Genomic DNA, 21,971 nt, shown 5'->3' on the forward strand with positions numbered 1-21,971 from the left:
CGAATAGTATTTACTATAAACAAGTAATACAACAATGAAAACAATATAATTTATTGTATAGCTTTGATAATAAATCAAAGCTATACAATAAATTATATTGTTTTCATTGTTGTATTACTTGTTTATAGTAAATACTATTCGATAAAGTGGTTGTACAATAAGTGGTTGTAAACAAAAACTGTCAAGTAGCATAGGTTCCATTCCCATGTTGTATACAGTGTATAAAAGTTGTAGCATTGACTTAAATTTCTATTGTTATATTAAGCCTGAAATGGTTTTGTTTCGATAAATAATTACCTTTCTATTGATGAATTTAACAGACGAATACTTGTTTTGTCACTAAACGTAATATTGCAAATATAAATGTTCATTTTCTCGTGTACACAACAAAATAAAATAAATTCATAACGTAGATTCCGAATTATGTAACTTTGAAGGGTTAGAAGGATTTTTATTTATTCCGATTTCATTAATCATTCAATGTCCCAAAATATCTACATCGAGTACATCGATGCGTAGGCTACTGTACTTCGAGGCGGTACACATTTTATTTATTTTTCACTAAATACATTTATGCGGATTCTAAACGACAAAAAAATGTAACCTTAAACAATTGACCGTTTTTAAAACCTATTATTTTGGAAACACAGCAAACGTTTATCTTTCAAGAACATAGCTTATCGAACACTAGTAACAGTATGTTATTTTATGGCTGTATGACATTCATTGGTGCACAACACGCTGTCTTGGTTCAGCGAAGTTGTGGAATTGTCGGCGTATGTGTACATCGCACTGTACAGTGTACAGAAATGTGATTAGTCGTGTACTGTATTAATTAATTATTGGGTGTTTGATTGCTGATGAATTGTGTTGATACAAACTGTGCTGTTGATAAATTGATTAGATTTCAACAAAATAAACTAGGTTTGTTGTAGAAATATCTCTTCAATCCAAAATTGAAGGGTTAAATAATTTGCCTTTCAGCGAAAAAGTTAACGTGATTGTTCATATCATGGAGAGGGAATCGATTTTTGAAAACAAAAATGACCCAGCTGTTCATTGAGCTTAATAATTATGGGTCTTGCTTAACAAAGCTTCACATTGCTTCTTACTCTATTCAAACCCCAGTATTTATTTACATTTTTGTTATAATACGCTAAGTTGCGTTCCTATCTTAATTGGTAGCATAGTAACTTTTGCAATGTAAGAGGTAGCATGTGGGGTGGTAATTCATTCGAATTTGTATAGGTAAAGCAGCGGATAACAGATCATTAAAGTCTAAAGGGGCGGTTCACGAGCTCGGAACTATCGTAGTCACGTAGTCAATTAGGGTAAATGTTTACAGGTTTACAACGGATTTAATAACATCGTCATCATTTTAAACGATTACAAATAAGGGAAATACTTAAATATTACCCAAAAGAGAATTTGGGTCGATTTCGAGCAACAGGTATACAGATATACTAACACTGACAGAAGGTACAACAACCTTAATTTACATGATATTCAAACTGCTGACGGGAATCCCCTGACTCACGGATTGTATTATACACGCTATATTTTGCATTTTATTTCGTAATTTTTATTTATTCATTAAAGTTTTCCACTAAAACAGAAGATGTACTAGCCCGTTTCCTAATCATTAATTGGCAATTAAATAGCTATCCTCTAGGAGTTTTGATATTTAACAATAATTAATATCGATTCCAAACTAAAACTTCTTTGATTTTCACAACGAGCCAAATATGAAATTTTGAAAGTAGAATGCCCCAAAAATCAGTATTTTAGGAGCTATTGAAAAGTTTTGAAAGGACTATTTTCAGTTGTGGGCCGAATTACCAAAATTATATTTCGCGTTCTAAGAAATGAAAGTATGTTTACATTTGGATATGTTTCAATCCCATTTTATTTTAAATACAATGGTAAAGTAATGCACACGCACACACAGTACAAAAATATCTCTAACAATACTAATTTAAGGTTAACAAAATATTCCTAGTGGAAAAGTTTTATTGTGTTTACTATTACACTTTATTGGAACTATACCCAGCTGTCCTTGATTATTGGACTTTTTTAATAATACTGGCAAAAACAGCTGATCGTGGCAACAAAACTTAACCAATAGACTACAGTCTATACTCACTCTGTACAGTAATATTCGGCTTAAAATACCAATGCAAAATACGACGATGTCTTAGTGAAGTGTTTATAAATATAGCTATGACGTAAAGTACCATTTGGGGAAAATTCCCGCGGAATCCTTGAGGTATAAATAAATAAGGGTTGGTATAGTTACCTGTTAACGTAGTGGTATCCGCGGGGGGCGCACCACGACTGAGGAACTTCGATTTTGTCGCTCAATACGCTACAAAACTACAGACAACCCCTTCACTAAGTCTCTACAGTACCTGCCTCCCAGCGTTGTACCATTCAACCCCCATAGCCTTATGGGAAAATTTGGGTTTTGAATTAACATGAATATTGAGGTTGGCCATTCTATTCTTGGAGATTTCATTAAGTGTATTGGTTGATTGTTCTATTAGTACGTATTACGTATTTTTAATGTGTTCATCTTCATTCACAGTTTTTGGCCTTCAAAATACATACCACTTAAAACGGCTTCACAGATTTCAAACTTGATCACCTTCTCTACACTTTAATTAATTATATGACAGCGGTGCACACTTAGGTGCGTACAGATGAAAAAGGATGCAGATTTTGTTTAAAATGAAGCTATAAGATTGTATCATTTGCCAAAATTCCAATGAAAAAGAGGAGATGGGCTCAGTTTCGATACATCATAAAGTTCCCCAAGCTTCCCTAATGATATAACCCCAGATAATATAGAAACTATAAACTCTAGACTGTCTGTGATCCAACTACTAAATTTCGTAGTTTCCAGATGTACAGGGTAGTTTAGCATCAAACTGTATAAAAAACTATATAAAAATGTAATAATGGATTGATAAAATGTTCGAAATTCTATTTTAGTAGTTACTATTTTAGTAGCGTTCATATTTTCGAAGCAATAAATATTTTCCAAAGGTAATGTTCAATATACTCCACTAAGGCAGTGGCACAATGGGGATGCGTGTATTAAGAGAAATTTAAATTTTGTATTTTTCTGGCTAGGATCAGCTGTTTTTTTAGGTTATTTTAGAGGAAGAAATCTATCTCCTCCATGTGATAAAATAATAGCTCAACAGCTGAGGTTTACATAACGTCAATCAGCTGCAGCATATATATTAAGCAAAAGTGAAAAGTCGGGAAACCCCCCTCGAACTGCCGATATTTGTGAATGTAATTTAGTCAATGTGACCTATCACGCATTTGAATCTTAACTTAGCATTTAAAAGCAAGAAAGTAGGGTCTCGGGTGTGTTTATATCACGGGAAAATGGGTGAATCAGGATCAATGGAGGGAAAGGTGCGTGGGACGGTCAACCACCCCTGCTGTCTTGATCGTGCCTTTTATCATGAATATGCAACCTCTGGGGGAAGGGGGGGGGGTGTCTGTAAGTGTAGTAGAGAGTAGAGCATTGTGTCAGTGTAACAGTTGTCGAATATCACTACCTCAGAAAGACACCGACTGAATTGTTTGAACCTCGATCGTAACCGAGAACTTCGATTAAATTCTATTTATTACATTCGATTGATTGTACTTCGATTTTTACGAGGAAATAGCATATTCATCCATCATCCAAATGCCACTCACTCATTGATTAAAAGTAACAAAACGTCGGAATGTCAAACACTTTGACAACTGTTTGTGTGTCATTTGAGAACTTGATGAGCAATAGTGGTATTCCTAGAAGTCTCGCATCTAAACTTCCTAAAATAATGTAAACAAAATTATTTACGAATTTATTTTTGGTGTTTTTTTTATAGCTTTATGCCTTAAATCTAAAATCCAAAACCAGTTTGGATACCTGCACAGAGGTATGTTTTGAAATGAAAACAAAAAACCTAAAAAATAAAACCTTAAAAAAACCTAATTTTTTATAAAGCTTGCAAATGAAAGTAATAAAATAATTACTTTCGGTTGGAAAAAAGATGTATTGGAGTTTCTAAAGAGTTTCAAAAATTGCATTTAATGTGTTCATAACTGTCTAACCGTTCGGATTATCCAAATAGAAAACCAGACGTATCCCTACTTCCATCAACTTAAACGACGGGGCAATTATAGTTGCTCTGTTACATTCGATCACTACCACTTCCTCTCTAGCAGCTACCCCTGGTACTCACCCGGGGGGTGCAGGAAGACGTGGGCCTTGAGCAGTTGAGACGGAGGGTAGCGTCTGACTCCGCGACGTCGTACCCGGGTCCTCCCTCGCCTCCAGGCCCTGGAACAGAGGGTGGAGGGTGGAGTTGAGGAGGTTGGTGCCTTCAAGGTCCAACCATAGACTAAGACATACTCCGTTGTATAGTCTGTATGGTGGAACCTGTCTCACTTGACCCTATACCTGACGACTGGCCAATGGTTTAAGAACCGGATCAGTCCCAGGAGGACGAAGGGTCAGGTGATAGGTTTCATCACACAGACTATGGATTTGTCATATTTTTGTATCAACTAATTACAGACATTTTTGAGGACTGTTGACAATCTTGGTTTTCAGGAGATGACTGCATCCTTGCGCTAAAATTGAGGTTGAAATGGTGAATTAGGTGTAATCGTAGTTTACCCCGAAGATGAATTACTGCTGCTAAATATCAAAAACTTCGGCCACTTTTGTTGGACATCTTCAGAAGACATAGGCAGTCTACTCTACCTTGGCCGTGTTTTGAGGTATGTTTCTGTATATGTTAAGTGTAGTGTGTTTCTAGTTTTTCATCTAAACTTGAAACGTTTTCAGACAAATGACTAAATTTGGAGGTAGGCCTACTTACAAGGGCGCTGGGGCCGGTAGCCTTGGGTGTCTGAGAGGCAGAGTTCCATGGCAGACGTCCCCGACACGGAACGGGTGGCTGAAGAAGAAGTGGCACAAGGGAACCCTGGTGTTCTGAAACACCGAATTTTTTTTTTTTTTTTTTTTTTTTTTGTCAAAAATAGAAGAAACAGCAGCCTTAGAGACACAGAGGCTATTATAACTTATTAAAAATAGTGACATAGAACTTTTGGGGAGAGCGGTATTCTTGGGGGGAAAGATAGTTGGTGTGCGAATTCTGAAGCCTAATGACGCGAAAAGGGTTCGATCCAGGATTAGGGCCAGGGCTCCCCAGTTCTCCGTTTCCCCATAGAACATTAAGAGGCTGATATTTTAGCAAAAATATCTAGTTATGGAACACAGATAATGGCCAACTTAGTAAAACATTTACAATATTACATTTTGGGACAGAGAGGTTAACTTCACAAATAAGAAACTATTATTAGGTGATATACTGATAAATTATGAATCAGGATTGCAATGATTGCAACATAGTAACTGACTTCATCAATCATAACTGTGTCCATTACTAGTAAATTAACCTGGTCGATATGCTACCCGAAAAAGCAAGGGATTCATCGCACAGGAACTAGATTACAGAAGTGGACTTCACAAAATAAACTATGCTTCCACCGTTACAAAAGTAAACACCTAGCTGCTATCAAGGCCCAAAATATCTCCGCAGGAAGCACACGTCGACAGCTCGTTTTATTTAGATCCTTCTACGTTGATGTTGATGACCGGGAGCGTCTTTATTGTTTGCCGCACAAGTGTACAAAGTGTTCGTCTTGATCAAAGATTAATTAGTTCATAGGAGCTGGGTATTTTGATCGTTAGTTCGTTTTATTCGAAATTTTGCTTCCAAGAATACAAGTACTGTAGATTTCTTGAAAAATTGTGTTTTCTGAAGCCTTGATGTATGTCTGTCATTTTAACGTACCGTATGTGGTGAAGAATTAATTGAGGAATACCAATGGACAGAAACATATCTTAAAACCTTTTCGTCCGTTGTTGTTCATTAGTGATGACTAAGGTTTATTTCAGTTCGATTTTTGTAGAGGGTGTCGTGTTTTACCTGTTTATTTTTAAAATCTCAAATATTTGTGACGGCTTCTTTGAATAGGTGAAAATACTGACATTTCGAATAACGCGCGGCAATCGTCTTCAGGTCAAGCTACGATTCGTCCGGTTTGACTGTGTACTTTGATCTAGTTAGGATTTCAAACTGTTTGAAATTAAAATATCTACATTTGTACACTTGTGTTTTTCATCCTTCATTACAACCATTCAATAAAGTACAACATGGCAACATGTAAAATGAACCATAAAATTGGCGAAACAAATTTACGAGACATTAGCGCAGTCAAACGTAAAACGACGATTTTACAGTGGGGAAAAGAAATATATTACTTTTAGAATCCAAAGATAGTTTTTCCTACGGGGAGTTTGATTACAGGGACTGTCTTTATCACTGTTCGCCGCATGTCTTCAGAGAGTTGGAATTGATCCAAAATTGATTAGGTCAAAGGAATTGCATCAGTTTGAAGATTAGCGATCAGCACAGAGGATCAAAGTTCTGTTTATTGTTTTGCGTATTGTTGAAATCTTGACGCTCAATCGTTTTACGAGAGCTTTGCTCTGCTTTGACAGAGCGATTCTTTCAATTTTATCTATGCTGCATATCCGAATAATCGCCAGCTAAATTCGAAGAAACAACTCATAAAGATTGAAAACTGTTTAAGGAAAACCCTTTTAATTGATGTCAAGTTCATTTATTCGTCATAAACCTGCGCTATTTTGATGCTCATATACAGAAGATGCCTATACTTCCAATATCTAAACACTAAAGTCAATGGTTTTAAATTCATTCATAAGCTATTATTTCCATTGCATTTCAGTATATTCTTACCTCATAGTTCAATCAGAATTTAGTATGAAAAACCACGAATGACAAAGAAGCGCAAAATTGGTTCATTCGACTTTGTTTTCATTCATTCATCTTTGTGTTCAAACTGGATCTTAGCAGATGAAATTTCTAGTCCAGTATTCAATATCAATAGTTTTTTATTCATTGATAGTCCAGTTTGTCTAGAGAAATGAAATTCAAAGAAGAAAAACTTGTTTGTATTAAACATTGTCTATAATTCTTTTCGAGTTAAAAAACTAGCTACTGTTGGTCCAAACTACGTTCTTTAGTAACCAGGATTACCGATACATTTGAAATTGTATGCTTAATTGTCACTTGGGAACATAACACAATACCACAGAAAACATACTACTATAACCGTATGTTTTCTGTGACAATACGTTCTCCCAGCAGTATAAATTTAATCGACCCAGGCGCAAACGTAAACACTGTTATCAGCATGTTGTATCCTTGTATTGCTGTATTGCGCACAACGCATCAGTATTGTGCACAGATGTGTTGTTTGTGTCTATTGTCGCTGTGGTAAGTTATACACTACGTAACAGATGATTGTCACTTATACAATAGAGCGGTTTGCCGTTAATGACCTCCTAAAAGAACTCAGTTGAGTTATAATTAGGAAAGACTGGTTTCGAAAGAAATTTCAGCAGAGTAGTTGAGTTTTCTTAAACTTTGGGGGTTCTCCAAAGACTAGTATATACTACGGTACACAGATAGATCAGTTATGGGATAGAATCAGTTAGGAATGGCTTTAAAAATACTACAGAAGTGGTTGGGTTTGTTAACTTGAAAGGCTTCCAAAGAAACTTCTGATCAGCGTATAGCTCAGTTTCTGGGACTTGTTTCGGACATATTCAATGGTATTCTGTAAAGAACTATTGTTGAACGTCTCTACTTTTTCGTGATAAACGTAGGCCTTGATACTTGTGATTCATGTTGTTGTTTTCTATATCGATACAGCCATAACTTGTAATTTATTGCAACAATGTAGACATGCGATTTGTGTTTCCCGATGTATCCGCAAGAATGCAGCAGCATACAGCCGTCTCTGTACGGTGGCGCTACCACGCTGGGCGTAGTTTACAAGTTAGCCGCTAGAATGCGTTGGTTGTACGAAAGCGTTGATCGTATTTCTCAAATTATCCGCTAGATGTCTCGCATATGCAAACCATTGTTGTGTCTGATGTTGAGTTCGAGTTGGGTTGCAAGAGGTAGTTATTGTACTTTGTAGAAGAAATTTGTTCGGAAAAAATCTATGTTGATGAATTCTCTTCGTTTATACGATTTATAAGGGTACATCCGTGGTTTCATTTTAGCAATTTTTGAATAACAATTAATTATATTTTTGTTGAATTTTTTATCCTTTGACAAGAGGCTATACTGTTTTGAATGTTATCAAAGCAAATGGAGAATTAAATAGGTTAAACCGCTTTTTAATTCATCTCGTTGCAATTTATTGTATTTAATAATCTTTCCTTGATTACTACTGGTTTGAAAAATCGTTCAGCTAAATAAATAGTTGGTCTTGGTCAGTGCCATAGCTACAGGACGTATCACTCCATCCTTATTGTAATCATATTTGAGTTTCAATTCGCCCAGTTGTGGCCCATCTTGTAACAATAATACTTTGTATAGTCTGAATTTATTGCTATCTAATAAATGTAAACACAATATAAAAACTGTCATGTAAGATTTTTTCCCCTAAAATACTTTTTTCCTTGGTTAAACTTTTAAGTCGCGCTCTCAAATGTTGCCGATATATAGACCTAAAATCTTCTGTAGAAGCGTAAACACGTCAGGACATAGTTATAATATCAAGATGGAGCATGTCAGAATAACCTATTTAGTATTTTCAGGATAAATTAAGTCCATCCTTTGTCCTCCTAGTACAAACACAGCTATCCAATCCCACTTTGGACAACGTCGGTCCCACAGTGCCGCCACCTACTTCGCCATATCTAGATGAGGACGTTGATGTTCCTGTACCATTGTCTGAGGACCGTTACGTTACGTTATGTACGTCAGAATGGAAAGGTCCTGTCTGTGTAATTGACCGTAGAGCGGCCTGGTGAGGCAGCGACGCCGCCCTGTACTGAGTAAGTACAAGTACAAGTGTAGGAGAGTGTCATATAGTCTGTATGATGGAACCTGTCTGTGTAATTGACCGTAGAGCGACCTGGTGAGGCAGCGACGCCGCCCTGTACTGAGGAAAGAGAGTAGGTACTGAGGAACAGTGTGTGTACAAAGTATAGGAGTGTGTCATTGTCATATAGTCTGTATGATGGAACATGTCTGTGTAATTGACCGTAGAGCGACCTGGTGAGGCAGCGACGCCGCCCTGTACTGAGGAAGTACAAGTACAAGTGTAGGAGAGTGTCATATAGTCTGTATGATGGGTCCTGTCTGTGTAATTGACTGTAGAGCGGCCTGGTGAGGCAGCGACGCCGCCCTGTACTGAGGAAGTACAAGTACAAGTGTAGGAGAGTGTCATATAGTCTGTATGATGGAACCTGTCTGTGTAATTGACCGTAGAGCGACCTGGTGAGGCAGTGACGCCGCCCTGTACTGAGGAAGTACAAGTACAAGTGTAGGAGAGTGTCATATAGTCTGTATGATGGAACCTGTCTGTGTAATTGACCGTAGAGCGACCTGGTGAGGCAGTGACGCCGCCCTGTACTGAGGAAGTACAAGTACAAGTGTAGGAGAGTGTCATATAGTCTGTATGATGGAACCTGTCTGTGTAATTGACCGTAGAGCGACCTGGTGAGGCAGCGACGCCGCCCTGTACTGAGGAAGAGAGTAGAACAATGTCTGTACAAATACAAGTGTAGGAGAGTGACATATAGTCTGTATGATTGAACCTGTCCTACCTAGTACTGGCTTAGTGGCCCGTGCCTAACGTTGGCTAGTTCTCAGGTAGACTCGGTCAGGAGACAGGTTCCATCATACAGACTATAGTCATCGCTCAGACAGAAAAGAGCCTCCAGGAAATCGTAAAGGAGTTTTGACGTCGAGTTTACGGACAGACTCCTCAAAAAAGAATGGGTTTGGACTATTTCCCCTTGATAACCACGTGAGTGGAAAAGGAATAGGAAGTAGGAATAGGAATAGGAAGTGTCATTAATTACTCAGATAGTAAGACGCATCCAAGAAGAGCAGGAAGTTATAGGAACTTTGTAAGCACTTTGACTTTTATGCATCTCCAAAGAACAGGAATGTATAATTCACCACTCCGATAATTAGACACCTCCGATGACGAGAAAGTGGTTAAATCTCTTTACACAGAAAGTCCAACACAAAGAAGTCTTAGTCTCCAGTCAAACTGAAAGGTTCCTCTAAAAGAAGGCATCTTAGTCACTACTGAAGGCCTAACTCTCAAGAACAAGGAAGGTTCTTAGTAACCACTTCGGCAACTATAACCTCCAAATAAGAACATCGGTCTTCTACGCCACTTTATGGGGGAACCTTATTACAAAATGAGATGATACCTATAGTGGCCGATTCGAATACGTGTTACTTTTAACAATATTCTTCAGATCGCCAATTAGTCATATTGTACTGAAGGTGTTGTATTTGGATCGAGTGTAACCCTAGGACAACTGAATGTACCACGACAGTAGTTTGTGTGAACGGAAGTAGAAGGCTGCTATTGGAGGTCTCACCTAATAGATGCTGTTGTTTATCAAGTTTTGTCTAGGACAACTGAATATACCGCCAACAGTAGGGTTTGTGTGGGATGAACGGAAATAGAAAGTAATATGGTTACATCGTTACATCAAACTTCACACCGATCTCGTGAAGGAACAAGCTGTTCATAATCATCCCATCAGGACAAATTAATGCCTGTGTTGAAGCTAAAGATAATACACGCTCCGCTCTACCAGACGAAACTTGGTAAAAACTTGTCTCTTCTCACTGTAGACTTTCATAGAGTTTTTATGTCGTCAGTGCTCACTATAGGCCAATTAACTTTCTAAAAAAACTAAAGATCTCGGCAAAGATAAATGAACGCACGTTTAGTGCAATCTGTGAAATGTGTCGCGTTTTTTGCAGTAAAAACTGTCTGTATGACCTACAAGAGTATTAAACAGATAATTTTGCTTTCAGACTCATTTAAACAACGCATACCGGGTTTTTCGACTCGATATCATACAACCCAGCTAAACTAGACTAGAACCTGTATTCATTTGTTACACTATTGTACCGGACAGTCAGGTTATGAGTCAATATGGAACTAAATTAAACTTAAATTAGTTTTGTAACACATATTGTAAACCCACATGACAAAACTTTTCCGCCGTAAACGAACACGGATTAAAACGAGTAAGGGCAGTAGCAACCGCAGGAGTGAGATAAACGTTGACCAAAATTTAGATTGAATATTTTAAAGTTATATTAAAGATTTTAGTTCTCATTTTGTACGTGGTTGGATTGTGTGATTCAATTAAGTATTCAGAAGGGTGCTGAGTTGACATTGAGAAAAGTCAATGCTTATCTTTTTGACATAGTATTGACATTGGATCATTGCCATTTTAATACCATTGTCCTGGCGTGACGGTTTTGTATAAATCTAATACAAAAAGAAGAGGATTGAGAATATTATCCCAGAATTGCGAAACTTGTTCCTCTGTGCCCTAGATTTTGTTCAGGAAGTGATTAGTGGAGGAAGTTCTTATCGCATGAAAGCACTTTTTGTTATCCAGAGTCTGGAAACAAGGTTCACTTTAGTGGAAAAAACTTACGAAAAACTATCCTTGCCTACGAAGTCTTTCCTCCTTCCCCTCTTTGGGTAAGAGAGGAAATTCTACACTTCTTTAGTGAAAGAATCTTTCGATTAAAAAAAATTATCCTCGCTTAAGAAACCTGTCCTTCTTTCCTTCTCTGGGTAAGACTAAGACGTGGCTTTAATTGATGAAACTTTCGATTCGGTAAAAAGAAAGTTACCATTGTCTAAGAAACGTGTCCTTTTTTTCTTCTCTATATAAGAGGTGGGTTTTATTGGAGGAAACATTCGACACAAAGAAAGTAATCATAGCCTAGAGAGGAGGCTTTAGTAAAGGAAACTTTTGTTACAAAGAAAAAGAAAGTTATCATTGCTTAAGAAACCTGTCCTTACTCTTTTTTTTCTACGTAATAATTGGCTTTATTGGAAGCTCTCCGATACAGAAAAGGCCCTCCTCATCTGGAATACTCACAATTTCCTTTTCTCCCCAAATGGAGAATTTACACACAGGTTTTGAATCGCCAGTTCGAATTTTTTTGAGTGATTCAAACATATGCATCCAAAAAATGAGCAACTAAACCGCTAGTCTATGCACCCCTCTCCGATGACGCACATGCAATTTTTATCCTATTTCAGATTATGTGCACAAAGACTTTTGCACACCCCATTAATTCTAGTCCTTCTTTGACGTCTGAATATCGAGTGTGCCAAACAGACAAACAGGTCATTGCAAACAAGAGAGAGAGTTGCTGGGAATTGTGACAACTGGCTGACATCTTTGGCGAAGACCAGACCTCTCTGTGCACTGAACACATACAAAGACGGCAAAATATACACAAAGACTTGTAGAAACACGTTTATACAGTTAAATGGCTGTTAAACATACCCAGATACAAGTCAACCACTTTTGGCTGACTTTTTACTTATGTGCGACTGTTCTAGTCGAAGAATGCTTGTCACAACTCAAGGCTTTAGTCGAAAGCCACTAAACCTAAACGTCGACGACCATTAAATACACACTACTATAAGAGTTCCTCGTTATGAAAATCGAAGAACAACTTTACCCATTCCTACCACTATCAAAGCACATGTGATGTATTGTGACTGTTGCTACTGTTGCCAAGTGGTAAAGAGTTTCGGATTTCAGTATGGGAAAGAGGAACTTATCTGTCAAAGGTTAGGTTAATCAAAAAAAAATTTAAGGGTTTTAACCCCTTTCCCTTTTAATCTTCTCTCAAACACAATATACCAGTGGACGTGAAAATGTTCGACAAAATACGACAAAATACACTGAAACTACGAGACAAAGACCTCTACGAAACACCTCCCATTTACACCTGTGTTCGCCATCTAAACATTACACGGACAGCAGTTTTGCCAATCGTTCAACAATTCCCTGGACTCGGCCGTCCGAGGTTTGTCGATAGTTAATTACTGTACAAGGTAATAGCCGCAATTTTACTAACACCGTGGGAAGTAATGGCAGTAAATTACTTTGCACTTCCTGTCGTCCATTGCGCATCAAAACGTGGCTTAGATTCAAGATGTGCTGCATATTACGGTGTAATTCGTACGCATGTTTTGACCGAGTATCAATTTTCGAGGGAAAGTGCGGTTCCTAAATTTTAATGAATGTTTCGGTTGATCTTTGATTTCTTGCCACATAAAAGTAATAGAAGGGAGAGGAGGCAGGGCCCAGTTCAATGATAGCCTAAATGATTCTTAAGCTGAATCAAGTTTCTAACGTTCTAGTAGCTTTATTCCTTTAAACTTGTATATATAAAATAAGTAGAAGTATGCACCATTTTCCTATAGTATAATTAGGCACTTGCTATTGCACGTAATTTATACAGCTGGAAACTGATTCACAAAGAACACCCCATTGGATAATCAATTTTGAATGAGCGATTTGAACATTTCAATACTTTTGAAAGAAAAGTAAGGTAATTGTATTGCGGTAAATATACAAATAGTACTTAATCTATAAAAAATGCAACTAATGTACTCTTCAATACCTTACTACGGGATAGAGTTAAAAATCCGCCTCTGTGTCATAACCCCAATATTTCAAACAAGTGCAATCTTATCTTAATTTCAAGCTGTGAAAAGTCTTTGTGTATGATCTCGGCCAGGAACAAAGAGAGGCGGGAGAGGGGCGGTGACTCAGTGATAAGGGGAAGCTGTTCCTACTGATAAGGCAGTGTGTGATGATAACACAGTGGCCGTGGCGGAGTCAGTAGTGGCAGTGACAGCGGCAGATCCAGGTGGCAGCGATGTCTCGCAAAGGTAGGGCCGGCCGTAGGAGTGTCGTGTCGTTTGGACGTGCCGAGTATCAGCTGTTCAACAATGAGGATCAGCTGTTCCAGAGCGGCAAGGATCAGCTGGTCAAGCGTCCGCTCAGTCTCGCTGACTTGGACGAGTTCGAAGGTAATTGCGGAGTGGTTTTTGTGGTTTTCGATTATTGTGTTGTAAATATGTAAAGTGGAAGTGTTAAAACGTGATATTGCGCGACAAATATCGTAAATATGTGTATAGTTTCGAGATAACACGTAAGGATAGCCTACGCTGATGGCTAAGGTAGATTTAGTTAATTATTATTTTAAAATATTGCGTAGGGGTACATAAGAAAAGTTTGAAAGTTTAACGACATCAAACAGATAATTTCCGTTTCCGTTAATTACCTCTTTGTTTTTCAGGTTGAAATTTTGTAATTCTACAAATCTTTTTTAGGATAACAGTAGGTTATATAGTTTGGTGTAGGTTAGGTTAGTTCAGGTCAGAATCGAGGCATAACATAAACATTGAATTGTGTATTGTTAAATTTGAGTACAATTCACAGAATGAAGCGTAACCAGTCTTTATTATGTAATAAAAAACGTATATATTGGTTGTGAAATAATGGAAAATTCACCATAAATTAAATCTTAATTAAGTTGAGATTGCGATTTAAATTGTGTACAATCTGTTTCAAGCCAAAGTGTAGTGATAGTGGAAACTTTGAATATTAAGTAGTCACTACATAGAGTATATGGACCAACTGTAATCATAATTTGAACTTCTGGAATTTTAAGCTTTTTAAATTAGAGATAAGCTGTATTTTCTACAAATAAAAATAAAATATTGTATATCGTAACAAAAACATCATTCTGTTGTTTTCTAAGAAGTACATAAATTTTGTATTTAAAAAATGATTTTAAATTTCAATGCAGATAGAAAAACTTATTGGACTAGGTATTAAAAATCGCAACGGTTGTTGAGAATGAGTTAGACGTTTTTCTGAAACAGTCTGGTTCAGACACCAAAGGCACAACAGAACAGTATTGTGACTGTAGGCAATTATTGTGGGAATAACTGTAATGAAAAACTCATAACATATCTGTACGGTCAGTATATTCGATATTTTATTGTCTGCGTCCTCGTAATTATAGTCCAGTCAGTTCGTTACTTTCAGAGGCTTAAACACAATGCCTCAAGTTTTGCTGATGTAATTATTCGAGAGAAGGAGATGTAGTAAAGAGAAAGTGTAAATTATAGTGAGAGGACTTGATGTAAGCAATACAACTAACCTGAAACGTGATAAATCTGCAGACAAGTTCCACACCTTCCGTACTATTTTATAACTTGCGAGAATAAATAAAACCACACAACTTTTTCCTATCAACTAACTATGCTTTGTCCGAAATAGCATCAATATTTACATAAGTTGCGTCACACAAATGAATATCAATGACTAAAATTAGTAGAATAGATGATGTTATGCTATTTGACTTACCCTGAATCAAAACAAAAACTATCTACAAACAGATAAACTTAAGAGATAAATTGTTTCGGAATACATTTAATGTTTCAACCCCTTCTGTACAGTGAACTTTTTGGATTTTTCCTATATTGATCGAAAATATTAAATTTTTATGGGGCTAATCAAATAGTACCTGATATTTATAACCAAATTATCCATATCCAAACTGAGATCTGACAACACTTCCCAATACCTTATAAATAGTGAGTATTTCACAATGTGCGATAAGTTGATCGTTTCAATAGACATTGTTGTGAGTTTCAGAGTTTCCCATTTCAAGGTCAATAAATTGTGACTCATCAGTGTTATCTTGAATATGCAATGATTTACTCGACTGTTAGGGGAATTATTTACTTTTATATCTTATCTAACTTCCACAAACCCGGTACATTTCGCAGATTAAGCATTAAGAAATCCTTGAATTAGATACTTCACTATGGGAAATTTAGTTCACGTCATAGGAGAGATTACCGGGTTTATAAAGTGCAAGATAATTTTAAACAGCTGATTGTTTCATAAAGTAAAACGAAATTACTTCTTTATCAGCATCGTTGCGTGTTATTAAATTACCTGAAACCACAAAAATACGTCAAATACACTTGTAATGATTTGCCTATTTGGTTCTGATGATGATTGGAGTGTCCAATTGCAATCCATCACCACACACCACTTACCATATTTTATGATGCATTTACCGTCTTGTGATTAAACAGTAGTAGGTAGCGTTCCCAACTCAACTGATTGATAATATTATTGTGTTTATAGTCCGGTAACGTTTATGACTTTTCAACTTAGTTTCGTTATCAAATCAATATAAAATCAAACTATAGGTATAATGGATGTAAATATTAATGCAAGAACTTATTTATGAACTAGTAGGCCCTACACTCAATGTACAAAATCATGATTTAAAAACCATCATGTTGGTTCGCAAACTAGTTCGAATAAAGGTAGGCTTAACGTTTGTACAGATTAACATCAAAATCGAATGATCTTTCCTCAAGATTATCGTGCAAACGGACACATAATATACAGGGTGGACCAGACAAAGTGTGTCAATAGCTAACTGTTTGATTATGAAAAAGGCGGTTAACTTCTTATGGGACATTCTCCTTTATTTTTCTAGGTAGGTCATATTTTAGTTAGGTTTTAGTTAGGTTTGTAGATATATTCATACTTACTGTACCTAAAATAATAGCTTGTTTCCTGTGTGGGAAAATCGTTTAAGTCGTCAGGCGCGCCACAGTTCACCTATTCACCGCTAGGCGTCGCCACCCTTAACCGAGTTCGCCGAGTCTCCACTAGATGTCAGTGAGACAAATACATCTAAATCCTTACCAGTATTCCAAGTTTATTAATTATTTAGGGATATTAAGGTACAACAACAATTTAACCTTCAGCTAAAAGATAAACTATTATTCTTAAATTATAAACTTAAGGACAATAGTGCGATTTAAAGCCGTGGTAGTTTCGTTGACACTCGCAGGGAGTTTTGAGTAGCTGGAACATGGCTAGCTACTTGCGACCATGTAACGTCTAACATAACTGATTTAATGTAATTCTTTTATTGTTTAAAAAGCCGAGAGTCGTGTCTCTTACCTGAGACCGATGATTGGCTTATAAATAAATATCTCCTCTTGTTGTCAATGAAGGTTACTTTTGATAACGTAACCAGACATCCATACATCAATTTGGACTGTAACTGCCTCCGGTCACAGAAAACGTACTACTATAACCCCGGTGCCGTTGGTTGTGCCGTAACACCAGGTATTAGGTATATAGCATTGATTAATTCTCGGTTTATAGCTGAGACTGACTAGTTTATTCTCAGCTGTACCATTGAACATGTTATCACAGACAATTTAATTGAAAGAGCGAAACGTCTGGTCTTGTTCATGTAGTAATAGTGTCGGATTTTACGCATCTCACGCCGGAAAACCGTTAATATATCTACAAGTTTATTTTAAAGTTAGGTTTGGTTGAAACGTAGGCCTAACGTAGAACTTCAATTTGTGTATTGTTCCAAATAAGCTATGTAGTGGTAACATCGATATATTTATATATCGATGGGTGGTAGTAGGAGCGGAAACGGTCCAAAATAAGCTGAAAGCCAAGAAACAAAATAAACAAAAGGTCGTCTAGTAGTCGATAACTCTATTAAAAATATGTAAATGTACAGGCTTCTCTATTTTCACCCCACGCTGTAAATAAAACATGTGATCATAATTTCTTCAATTTGTTATGTTCTGTTTATATTTTGTTTTTTATTTCGTCACTAGCATAACAACCCATATGGCCCATGTGAATTTCTTTCAAATCTTTTGTGCTTATTTTTGAGCCTATCTTATAATATATCTTATAATTAATAAAGGGATTCTGCACATATACAGGAAAATATCTTTCTAACAGTAGGCGTAGATTTTCCCTGCGATGCACACGCACGAGCCGAGGAAAAAGGTTTCAAAGAAACATGTTTGCCTATATTATGTAGATAACAAGTGTTATTTCAAGCATTTTTTTGTGCTATCAGGTAAAACGATTGTGGTGAAAAAAGTAAAAAGTGTTGACAGAGTAAAACGGTCGGGAATCTGCTATTTTTCGTGCTGAAATTTATGCAAAAAACTGCCGCGTTTAGAGTAAACTGCAGGGTATATTATATACTGTAATACTAACTTGTTCTGAAAGTGATTGATTTTGGGGCAAGATATTTTTAACGAGCAAGCCAATTTTTAATTTTTTTTTCAATTTCTATATTTTTTCAATTTTTTTAGTTTTGTGGGGGTTTCCTCCTGACTGATGCGCATCAACTCTTTCACATCAGCTGGCGCCTATGTAATGTACACCCATTCCATCGACGACTACAATTATCGACTAAGCCCATTAATTATACTAATGGTTAATTTGTGGTGTTACATCCATTGTTGTGATGCCCGAAAACTCTCTCTTGTCAAACACTGGTAATCTCATAACGGATCTGATAAGGTGGTAATTAGGAAAAATCACAATTGGCCAAGTTGTTATCTCTGTTGCGCGGTTGTAAACAGTCACGCGATAGAGGTGTTATACCGACCTATCTCACTGCAAGTGAACTTATCTAATGTAAAAATGTGAAGCCGACGTCAATGCTGTAAATAAATTTGGTTAATGAAACAGCTGATCTTCAGTAACAAAGCTATTTAGAACATTTCACTCTCATCCTTCACTAATATTTGGGTTAAAATACGTGTATAGGAGGCGTTCCCATATCAAATGATTGATAATATTATTGTGTTTATAGTCTGGTAACTTTGATGTCTTTTCTATTTAGTTTCTTGAGCAAATCAATATAAAATCAAACTATAGTAGGTATAATGGATTTAAATATTAATGCAAGAACTTATTTATGAACTAGCACACCCAATGTACAAAATCGTGACAAAAAAACCACCAAGTTGCCATGTTGGTTCGCAAACTATTTCGAATAAAGGTAGGTTTACCGTTCATCAAAATCGCACGATTTTTGCTCAAGATATCGTGCTAACGGACACATAATATACAGGGTGGACCAGCTAAAGTGTGACAATAGCTAACTGTTTGATTATGAAAGGGAAGATTAACTTCTTATTGGGCATTCTCTTTTATTTTTCTAGGTAGGTCTTTGTAGATATATTCATAATACCTAAAATAATAGCTTATTCCCTGTGTAAGAAAATCGTGAAGTCGTCAGGCGCGCCACAGTTCACCTATTCACCGCTAGGCGTCGCCACCCTTAACCGAGTTCGCCGAGTCTCCACTAGATGTCAGTGAGACAAATACATCTAAATCCTTACCAGTATTCCAAGTTTATTAATTATTTAGCGATATTAAGGTACAACAACAATTTAACCTTTGGCTAAAAGATAAACTATTATTCTTAAATTATAAACTAAAGGACAATAGTACGATTTAAAGCCGTGGTAGTTTACTATGAGTCCTCTGTATCCGTTGACACTCGCAGGGAGTTTTGAGTAGCTGGAACATCACTAGCTACTAACCTTAGGCTGCGAAGTGTCTTCCATAACAGTATCATAACTTGGCACAAAGCTAGTTAGAACATTGTTTAAAAAGCCGAGAGTCGTGTCTCTTACCTGAGGCCGATGATTGGCTTATAACAACATGTCGTTCTGTTAATAGAAAAAAATAATCCTCAGTTGCTATTATAGCTGAGACAGACTATTTTATTCTCTTCTTTACCATTAATGAATGATGATGCCACTTAATTGAAAGAGCCAAACGTCTGGTCTTGTACATAAAACATAGTGTACAGATTGTTTACGCTGCTCTCACTGGAAAGTCGAGAATATATCTACAAGTCTATTTTAAAGTTAGTTTAAGTTAGATTAGGTTAAACGTAGAGGTAGAATTTCAATTTGTGTATTGTTACACTCAAGTTTTGTGGTGGTAGTCGTTATGGAAATGTCCAAAAAATGTTTAAGCCAACAAACAAAACAAACTACCGCCACGCATTCACACGCCCGACGGATAACCCTGTCGTCAGCTGTTCCATACATGATCTCTAAGGTGGAATTATAATCAATGCCAGAACCATGCGTATACAGAATGCTAATCTCGCATGGCTTGGTAATTCACACAACAGATGGTGCGACGATTATCTAAGAGGCAGGTACAGGACGTCCTTGCAGACGACCTTGCGAGATTGGCGCCTTTCCCGCCAAGGCACGCTCGGTACACAGGTGTCATCAGCTGTTTTGGCTCCTCTGCCACCACGTGTCTTTACTGGCCAGTAGAGAATATGCGTGTTGAATATTAAACTTTGACTGTGGAGATTTTATTATTCTTAGGACGCTAGGCACGAGTCCGGGTTTGTTTTCAGTTTCACATTACTTCAGGCTAGACCTAGGGGTTGCGTTATTATCACATAGTTAAAATTTGTGATTTCGCGGGATTTGAACCCATGACCTGAGGGACCTCCACTAGACCAGCTCGTTCCTCTTGGATATGGAGAATAGAAAACCAATTGAGAAAGCCACTAGTTAGTTTGGTGAAAATGAATGTGATTAAATTATGCAACCGACAGAGTACGCCGATGTGTACTTATTTCTGCACTTCACCAAGACCAAACAACCAAAACAAACTGAAACGATAAATTACCGTAAACTATAGGGTCTTTTATGACAAATCAATCATAATAGTGCCAAACACTACAGGCCACGACATTACTATAGCAACACAATCAGACTAGTGGCTTGTAGGGGCAATAGCCCCTATATATATATTCTAGTAAATATTTTGTACAAATTATTAGTCTCATGGGTTACCCTACCTTGAATTATCGTTTAACATTTTTGTATATTATAATATGTATAAAAGTTATTACAACCTGCATAATGCAATTTTTTGATGTCTGTTCTGTTTAAAATATAGATTCCAAAGGACTGTTCATGTAGTGTGTTTATAATACAAACTTTCTAATCATGATATACATCTAAGGAAGATTTTCAATAATAATCTTCATGACTATTAATTAAATATTTATCAATTCCTTTGAATATAGACAAATTCACTTAAATTAAACACATAGAGATAATGTCATCCTCCAAATTGTATAATGCTAATTATAACAAAATCTCTCTATAAACAACAGAGTATAGTATCCATTTTAATCGAATCTTTGGTCTTTATTTTGTTCTAGTACTATTTTAACATCATCTGGCAACTTTAACCGGCTAAAAGCTACATAAAGTTGACCATGGGTAAACACGGGTTTTTTTCAAATAAATGCCAACTTTTTGAAGGTTTGGCCTTGCGCTTTATTTATAGTAATATCGAAAGCTAATCGCAATAGGAATTGAATTCCTAAACTTAAACGGCATATTAGGATCTTTAGATGTTAGTTTTATTTTTGGCATGAAAAATATGTTCCCTTTGCCTACTCCAGTAATTACTTCTAACTTTACACTTTTTTCAGACATACCTAACACAACTAATCTTATTCCATTAACTAATCCAGACCCTGGAAAAAGTCTATATTTCAGCTTTATAATAGTATACATATTACAGTACATATTACCATATGCTTTAAATTAAATAAACCACATGTTTTTAAGTAACCAAAGCAGACATGACCTGGATTCCCATGTTATTTAAATGTAAATTATTTTATTACGTAACGACCTTTTGGTGCATAATTAAGAAAAATGAATATGAATAATGAATGCCGAGACCTTTAAAATGAGACCTCTCCCAGCATTCTACGGCCTCCCGTTCGCTCACAATTTCATTGTAAAATTTTGGGCTTACGGAATTAGATATATAGATAAACAATACCATTACTGCACATTAAACTTCTGAAAATGTGTTTGATTAATAAGACATTAACAGAAGGCATAGAGGAAGTTTTCAGAGACATTTCTTCCAGTTTCCCAAACATGTTTGTGTTGCTACTTGTGCGTGTTTGCCTTTGTTTTGGACTCGCTTGTGTCTACGAATCGCATGCTAAGCAGCTCTTTATCATTTGTATTACTGTCGTTATTTAATTTCGTGTGTAAAATAATTTGTGTGTACTTGCTGGAATAATACTGGACTGTTTGCTATTTCTTCATTCCATTTTGCAAATAAC

General features: G+C 36.5%; 1 protein-coding gene across 1 annotated transcript in view; it reads left to right on the plus strand.

The window, feature by feature from the left end:
• The first annotated feature begins 13,821 nt into the window (after positions 1-13,821).
• Positions 13,822-21,971, plus strand: part of LOC128992725 (katanin p60 ATPase-containing subunit A-like 1) — a 38,197-nt gene continuing 30,047 nt past the window's right edge. The window contains exon 1 of the mRNA XM_054416447.1: positions 13,822-14,001. Coding sequence (XP_054272422.1) covers positions 13,848-14,001 — 154 coding nt within the window. The 5' untranslated portion in view covers positions 13,822-13,847. The remainder of the gene's footprint in view (positions 14,002-21,971) is intronic.

This window comes from Macrosteles quadrilineatus, unplaced genomic scaffold (genome assembly GCF_028750875.1).
Source record: "Macrosteles quadrilineatus isolate MER2022 unplaced genomic scaffold, UCM_ALF_1.0 Scaffold_4__1_contigs__length_99947679, whole genome shotgun sequence".
NCBI lineage: Eukaryota > Metazoa > Arthropoda > Insecta > Hemiptera > Cicadellidae > Macrosteles > Macrosteles quadrilineatus.